This window comes from Marmota flaviventris, chromosome 6, assembly GCF_047511675.1.
Source record: "Marmota flaviventris isolate mMarFla1 chromosome 6, mMarFla1.hap1, whole genome shotgun sequence".
Lineage (NCBI taxonomy): Eukaryota > Metazoa > Chordata > Mammalia > Rodentia > Sciuridae > Marmota > Marmota flaviventris.
The window spans coordinates 53,024,966-53,033,723 of NC_092503.1; the positions used below are offsets into that span (position 1 = coordinate 53,024,966).

An 8,758-nucleotide genomic window follows, 5' to 3' on the forward strand; every position below is an offset into this window, starting at 1 on the left:
TGGTGGGGGATTTTTTTAACACACCTTAACAGAATTCTTGCTTATAGGATTCAGTAAGAACAAAGAGGGAGGCGCACAGTTGGGCCTAGTCAAGCAGAGGACTCAGAGGACCCTAACTGAAGTTTTGGTCGAGAGTAACAGGGACTCCTTTAAAATCAAAAAATTAAAGAAGCATCTAGACATTGTCCTTTTAACCTGTAATAGTTTACTTCCTTCCCAGCTCCATCTTGTGCTGAAAACAAAAACTGTCCCAGGATGGGTACCAGTGTACCACCACTCTGGTTGTATAACCTGCATACCCCTTGGCTATCTGCTTTTGTCTTTCTCCTCTATAATCCTAAACTGTTGCCCATAGGGGGAGACAGATTTCTAGACCGGCTATCTTCCCAGTTTGGGCCAAATTACAAATAAATTTATTTCATGCTTCACCATTATTTTTCTGTTTGTTAATTAGACACTGAGTGCTATGGGCAACTTAATCTAGTCTGTTGGGATCCCCAAAATTAACTCTCTGGCTCGAGTGGTCCTGACCCCACCATAACAAAAGGACAGACTCTTTATCACCTGGTGATAGACAATTATAAGCCAATTACTTGATTTCCTCCTGTTCTTTTCAAGTTCAAAAATTCTTCAAAATGCTTTTCTTTATTGTTCTCCACCTATAAGTAAACCTTACTTATAGGTAAGTAATGATAGAATGACAAAATGGATAGATATCTCAGTGATTTAGTTGGAGGGAGTAGAACCATTTACAAGTCTTACATAATCAGTATGTTTGTTCTCTATGTACTACAGAAGAGATATTGTGCCAAGTGCAATCTGCTAACCCCAAAGTAATCATAGCTAGCCTAACAATCATAGGGCATTAGTTTTATCATTTTCTTCTCCTTTCCTTACATTTTCTGGTTCTAGGGCTTCTCAGAATATTTTTATATTTATATTTTAGTTTCTTCATGAATAAACCATTTTTCATAATCTCTAAGATAGGCTAATGTGATATTGTTTTTTGTGTTTGATCCTCCCTGTTACTTTATCTCAATTTATTCAAGGCCATATTTAACTTTTCTATTAGGGAGAACTTTTGCCTTCCTCTTCAGTAGGTTCCATTAGTAGAGTTTCAAAGCTTTGGGGCTGCTTCCAGTGCAAGCAAATCTGATTCATACTTTGAAAAAGAGGGAAATTGGCTTTTTCTCTGTCTAAAAAGGAAATCTTATCTTTAAAAAAGTTATGTTTTAGCACATTACAGTCTTATATGTTTACATTATGTTTTACCAGAAGAATTGCCTCTGATGAATTATGAGTAGAAAGAACTTTCCTTTTCATTAAAAAACTTGAAAAAAATAAAACATAATCAGAATTTTGAAAGGTATCTTTCAAACATACAACTTGTTAGCTCTGTAATTTTGGAAAAGGTAAAGCCAAGTTGTTTTTGACCAAGATTGTCTTATTGCCCTATTGTCTTGGGCAGATATTACAAGTGCAGTTTGGTAGCCTTTGCATACTGAGGGGGAGGACCTTGCTGATTTCTCCTTTCTTTTTTGTTGGTTCAGTTTTAGTGCTGGGGATTGAACCTAGGGCCTGGTGCATGCCATGCGCACACATGCTCTACAATTGAACTATACCCCCAACCTGTCCCTTTTTAAATTTCCCCTGTTACCTCTTGGTCATTTACATTTTTAACTCCAAAAAATAGTTTTATTGCATGTATTCTTTCTCATTTTGCTCATAGGTAAGCCTAACCTTCAGAATGTAGGCTAAGACACTATATTTAGAAGGTTAATTTCCAGCTATGCTTATGTTTAATCAGGTACCACGTTCTTTTATTTATTTATTTATTTTTGTAGTTGTAGATGGACAGCATGCTTTTATTTTATTTTTATGTGGGGCTAAGATGAAACCCAGTGCCTCACACATGGCGGACAAGTGCTCTGCCACTGAGCTACGGCCCCAGCTCACGATGTTCTTATTCTATAGATGAATTTTTCTTTTATACATTTTCTTCATATTTTCTATAAAAACTATGAAGATGTTTTATTTAAAGTAATAAACATATATTGAATAATGAAGTCATAAAAATACAAGCAGTAGCTCACAACTTGTATCCCAGCACTCAGGATGCTGAGGGGGAAGTTCACTTGAGCCTGGGAGTTCAAGACTAACCTGGGCAATATGGTCAGACCCCTTGTCTTAGAAGACAAAGAAATACATTTGTCTCTGTCTTCTCTTAGAGGCAACCATGTATTAAAATTTTGTATTTGCTTATTGGACAGGAAGCAGGATTTATTGGTGGGCAGATTTTGTTCTAAATATTATCTGAAGTTTATAAAACCCACTTATTGCTACCCAACCTTGCCTTCCTTTGTCTTGTGGGTTGGACTAGCTTCTACTTCGGAAAACTATTTTCTCCAAAATAGTAATTTCTTAGTCTCAGCTTTGTTCTTTATAATGAGAAAATTAATAGCGTGTTAGTATACATTACAAATGTCATTGATTTCCATATGCCAAATTGGTAATTCTTATTTGTAAAGCTCAGTTATGTAAAAGGTTAAATTGTACCTAGTATTTGTATGAAGAACAGTGGGTCAGCATTTCTCCTCTCCCTTTCTTTGCCTCCCAAAGAATCCAGCCAAATGTCATACCTGTCAGAATGTGTGGTTATAGTGTGTGATTTCAGAGAAGTAAATGTATTACCAAACTACGTTAACTGTCAGCTACTGTAGATCTAAACCAGGAGCTTATTGATGAAAATGGTTTATATCTCCATTCTACTGTAATTGACATCTTGAACCATACTTCTCTTCTTTTTTTTTTTTAAATTTATTTTGTTCTAGTTGTAGATAGACATAGTACCTTTATTTACTTTTATGTAGTGCTGAGGATCGAACCCAGTGCCTCATATATGCTAGACAAGCACTCTGCCACTGAGCTACAACCCCAGCCTCGAGCCATAAATCTTCTTATATTTATCAGTAATCTCCTTTTCCTATTTCCTTCTAGCACTCCAGTTCTCGCCTGAATTACCAAAGCAGCGTTCAGGGATCTTCTCAGTCCCAGAGCACTCTAGGCTACTCCTCCTCGTCTCAACAGAGTGCACAGTACCACCCATCTCACCAGGCCCACCGGTACTGATCAGCAGCCCTTGACTTGGCCCAGGCCAGCACAAAGCAAGACTCCAGCAATATGATGTCTGCATTGCAAAGAACCCCCAAAACACAAACTATGATGCCATTTAAAACTCATGTTTGGGAGGAAAACTTTATATACTGAGTATTTTTCAGGACTGATATCTCTTCTTTATTGACTTATGGAAGATTCTTGTGAAGTTTCCCCAATACCTTCCCTGCATGTGTTCCATTGTGACTTCTCTGATAAAGCGTCTAATCTAATTCCAGCACTTCTGTAACCTTCAGCATTTTTTGAAGGATTTTCTGGTGCACCTTTCTCATGCTGTAGCAATCACTATGATTTATCTTTTCAAAGCTCTTTTAATAGGATTTTAATGTTTTAGAAACAGAATTCCAGTGGTGTATAGTTTTTTACTTCATGAACTGATTTAGCAACACAGGTAACAATGCACCTTTTAGAGCACTACACAGTTTTCACAGACTTTAACTGTTTTGCTCATGGAAGTCTTAAACAAAACTGTTACTGTCCCAAAGTATTTTACTATTATGTTTTTATTTATCTAGTTTCAGGGAAGGCCTAGTAAAAAACAAGTGGTGGGACAGAGGGAACTTACAACCAAAAACAGCCTAGATCTTTGCAGTTACTATGCTTTATGCTCTGAAGAACTGAAGTGTGTGGTGATTTTTATATAATCATTCATATGGAACTTAGTTCCTAGAACCATCATATTCTGAATAGTATTCGGTAATTAAGAATTATGATTTTAACCTTCATGTAGCTAAGTCTACCTTAAAAAGGGTTTCAAGAGCTTTGATGAAATACAGTCCTCTGGTGATCCACACCAGAAAGCTGAAGAGAATATTAACTGCACTAGGATTTCTTTAAGGAGTAATGTTGATCAAAGAATGGGTTACTTCCCCTTGAAGGAAAAGCTTTGTGTGTATTGTATGTAAAGTTGGCTTCTCTAAAGGAACTGTTCCTTTCCTTTGTTTCTTCACATCTGGGTAGGTGTGAATAACTTTCTTACTTAATCAAGGGTATTCAAATTGAAGCCTGCAGATTCATCTGCTTTTAAAGTAAAGAGCAGTGTCCTCCATTTGTATTTGCATTAGACATAGAGTGACTATTTTTAAAGCATGTTAAAAATGTAGGTTTTATTCATGTTTAAAGTGGGTATTATGTATGCATAATTTCGCTTTTGTTACTGAAACTTAATTCTATCAAAAATCTTTTCATTGCACTGAATACTTTCTTTTGCCCCTAGCAGAAAACTAAATAATTGTGCCTAAAAACTATGGGCAGATAGTATAAGACTATACAATATAAGGTGAATATTTGCATTTCCATTATCTATGAATTAGAGGCTAAGTTCTTTCTTAGCCAGTTTAAGGAGCCCCTCATTCTCCAGAGTCAAAAGGAAATGTAAAGACAGAGTTCCCATTGTAATGTAAGGGGCAAAAAAAAAAAAAATGTTCTGAATGCAACTAGCAGCACCAGCCTTGTTTTAGATGTTTTCTTGAGCTAGAAGAAATAGCTGATTTGTCATATATGCAAATTATATGCATTTTTAAAACTATTCTTTGTGAACTTATCTACCTGGTTATGATACTCTGGGTCCATATACAAGTGAAATTTAGACAGAAGCCAGTATACATTTTGCACTATTGATGTGATACTGTAGCCAGCCAGGACCTTACTGATCTCAGCATAATAATGCTATTAATAATAATACTGTATAGTGACATTCATCAAGATTGTAGATGAAACAGTTGACATGCTCCATTTGAAGAAATTTCTGATCATTTCCATGGTATTTTATCACTTCCATTTTTTTAAAATAAGAAATGAACATCTTCCTGCATGAAGTTGCTACCTGTGTAAAGTTCTTTTCTATGCCCTGAAGCCTCACTGTCCAGAGCTACTGGTCCTCAGATGCTCACTGTACCCTACAAGGTGTCCAGTGCTCTGCTAGGTGGAAAACACAACAGGACACACTTCCTGTTACTTATGGTCAATTCAGTAACAGTAAGCTCTCTTGGGATGTTTTTGTCATGTAATTGACTTGAAAATGAACTGTCTTATAATATGAAGGCTCTTTGGTTTACTCTAAACTCACTTGGATAGGTATTATTCCAAATTCCATAGTAAATGGTGTTAGGGAAGGATTTCTTGGTCCAGCTTAGGAAAAAGCCAGTGATTTAATATCAGAAAAGACATTACTGTATATTTGCAATGTTCACAGTAGCCTTCAACAAGTGGATGACTCTTATAGGCAGAACACACTCTACTAAGTAGTTGTAGGAAATTACAGTGAAAATAGAAGATCTGTTCCTGCCCTCAAGGGGAGCTTACATTTAATAAAAAGAGATAACCCCAGATATGTACATAAATCAAAATACCATGCCCCTTAATATTTAATTAGCAACGTTGACATGTAATTCTTATGGTTTGGTTTATACATTCACTGGGCCGCTTGCTTTCCTTATACATAAATGAATTTTGCTGGTAGAACTGACATCAGCTATATGGGGATTTTATCAGTTGCTCCCAGTACAGTGTTCTCCAGGACATAGCCTGAGATTTCCTTTATATATATGACTGGGCTTCTTATCACTTCACTGGTTCTGGCCCTTTTGTCCTCTCTTCTTGCCTCAGGGTCAGTGATGCCCACTCGTGTCCATTACCCTTCGGAATAATTTTGGTTCATATTTTCCTTTCTTTATAAAGGGGAAAAAGCCTTGCATACACATAAGGGCCCTGGACTATGGGATCTCTAAGGAGACCTGTGAAGCTCTTTGGGGGCAAAATTTAAACTTTTTGGTCCCCAAATGACTGCATTCCTCTTTGAGTTTGTTAGATACTGTTTAATGCCTATTGAGGATGCAGTGGGGACAGACATCCCTCAGCCTATAGGAACACCAAAACCAGGGGAGATAATTGAAAGAATGAATTGAAGATTTTCTGCTCTTGATATTATAGGTCAGTTTTAGAGTTAGCTTTCTAATGAGATGTATGTTTGGGAAAAGGGATTCAAAAGTTCAGGACAGACGAGCTCACAATAAAGTAGCTTGGCGGCAGGGCTGATACTGTGAGGCTGAAACAATCCTTGTGATGAAGTAGATCATGCAGTGAGATGCAAAAACCAAGGACTTGTATATTTTTATATCTGTGTGGTTTTGAAACTTTAGTACTTAGAATTTTGGCCATCTGAACTATGTTTTCTCTTATAAACATAATTTACTCTTAAGAATGGAAAGAGACAACATTTACGTATGTGTTCACTGCCTCATTCCTGGTGGAGCAACTGCTAGTTGTTCTCTGTGCCTCTAAAATGATGCTGTTTTCTCTACCAAAGGCAAAAGAAGAGAAAAATTAGTTGGAGAATAAGACTTTTGCAGCTTGATGTACTTTTGAGTAAATATATGTAGCAGAAACTGTTCAATGAAGGAAGAATTCTATGAAAGTTGCAAATCTTAAACTCTGGTAATATCTTCTTAGGAGGTGGAGAAAGACAGTGAAATCACCATCAGACAGAGAGGCTTGAAGGAGTCAAGTACAAGTAACGTATTATACAAAACATAGCAGCTTAGGTCCCCATACTCTTCAAGAATTGTCACAAATATCATAAAGCAAAGGTCATTGTTCTAGGGTTTTTAAAAAAAAATGTATTCCTAAGGCCATACTTACTCTTCTATGCTATCACTGCAAGGGAGTGATATGTATTATATGAAAAAAAAAAACCTTAATGCACTGTTATCTCCTAAATATTTAGTAAATTAATACTATTTAATTTTTTTAAAGATTTGTCTGTGTAGACACTAAAAGTATTACACAAAATCTGGACTGAAGATGTCCTTTTTAACAACAATGGAAAGTACTTTTTATATATGTTATGTAGTATATCCTTTCTAAACTGCCTAGTTTGTATTTCCAATAATTCTTGTTTGTGAAGTGCACCTGTCCATGTCTCTTTTTTCAGTCATTTTCTGCACGCATCCCTCTTTGTATGATTATAGAGACAACTGTAGCTCTCCATCCCCCGCTGCAATTTTGTGTGCTCTGCGCTGGCCACGCCTTAGCAAGGCCCGCTCCCTCCATAGGTACAGGATAAGCTGCCACTTTGGAGTCGAGTGTTTCCCACTTTTAAGTTGTCCTGACATTCTTCTTGAAATGACTGTTAAAACTTAATTAAATTACGTTGCATTTATTTTATATTCTTGGTTGAAATAAAATTTAATTGACTTTGTTTCTGTGTGGATCTTTTAAGTGCACAACAACTACTCTTGTGCTAAGTTTTAAATGTTAAAATGTCATCTGCATGCCTGGAAGCTTTTATGATTACACTTGTCCTGCCTCCCTGTGAATTAAAATGTTATTCTGTTCAGGATGATTATGATATCACAAAACCACAGAAGCAAGCAAGACTTACAAATAGCTCACAAGTGAAATTATGGTTCTCTAAATGCCTCTAAGAGAAACATCTTTTTTTATTATTATTTTTAATGAAAATTACCATGATGTCTTAGAAAAAACAAGCATCATTTTGTAGATGGGGTTGGTTTGGGAGATTCTCCTCTTATAATAGCATTCTGTTGAACCTGACTGTTCTTTCTGTAATTTACCCAATGAATCTTCTTTGGTTACTGCAATAGTCAAAGGTATCATAATATCATTATATCAAATATAATTGAAGAATATTTAAGTGACAGTGAAACCCTGGAAGAAAATAAAAATTTTTTGAAAAGGGGCTTCAGATTAACTCATTGGAGAACATTTGCTTAGTTTGCTTGAGGCCCTACCTAGTTCAATCCCTAGCACTGGGGGGTGGGGAGGGAGAAAAAAATGACAAAAACTGTTTAAATGACATAATACAAAACTTCTATTTAAAATGGACACTGCACATGTCCAGCTTGGCTATTTCATTGTTGGCGTGGTCTGTGGACTTCAATTCTGTGCTATTTGTAGAATAGATCTTATCTTGGAAAACTGTTCTTTGACCTTCCTTGACTTTCTAACCAGCCATGTAGGTAAGAAAAAGTAGATGACTGGACAGACTATAAATTCTCTGGGGGATAGGGCCTAGGCTTTATTCCCTTCTGTACTCTCAGCAGCTGACATGGTGCTCACTACAGAGCAGAAGCTGAATATGGCAAGTCAAGCATTGTTTTTGTATCCTTGCACAGAATTCCTGGATCATAATATGTCATGTTTGTAAATGGATAGGCATTAACACAGTTTTCTATGAATAATGAAAATACTAGAAATAGACATCACTTTATTAAGATAGATTCATTTCTTTTCCTTTTTTTTTAAAGAGAGAGAGAGAATTTTAATATTTATTTTTTAGTTATCGGCAAACACAACATCTTTGTTTGTATGTGGTGCTGAGGATCGAACCCGGGCCGCACGCATGCCAGGCGAGCGCGCTACCGCTTGAGCCACATTCCCAGCCCCAATAGATTCATTTCTTATATTTTTTATTACAAAGTTATGGGAAAACATCACCCCAAAGGGATAAATAACATTCAAATTATGTTTAAGTAAAAAAGCTCGGGCTGGGGATGTGGCTCAAGCGGTAGCGCGCTCGCGGAGCATGCGTGCGGCCTGGGTTCGATCCTCAGCACCACATACA

At 36.6% G+C, this 8,758-nt stretch overlaps 1 protein-coding gene across 10 annotated transcripts in view; it reads left to right on the plus strand.

The window, feature by feature from the left end:
* Cdk19 (cyclin dependent kinase 19) overlaps positions 1 to 7,372 on the plus strand; it is a 163,820-nt gene extending 156,448 nt beyond the window's left edge. For all 10 annotated transcript variants that reach the window (XM_071613130.1, XM_071613127.1, XM_071613124.1 and 7 more), the window contains one exon: positions 2,998 to 7,372. In XM_071613130.1, the coding sequence (XP_071469231.1) occupies positions 2,998 to 3,129 (132 nt within the window). In that variant the 3' untranslated portion in view covers positions 3,130 to 7,372. The remainder of the gene's footprint in view (positions 1 to 2,997) is intronic.
* The last annotated feature ends 1,386 nt before the right edge of the window (positions 7,373 to 8,758 follow it).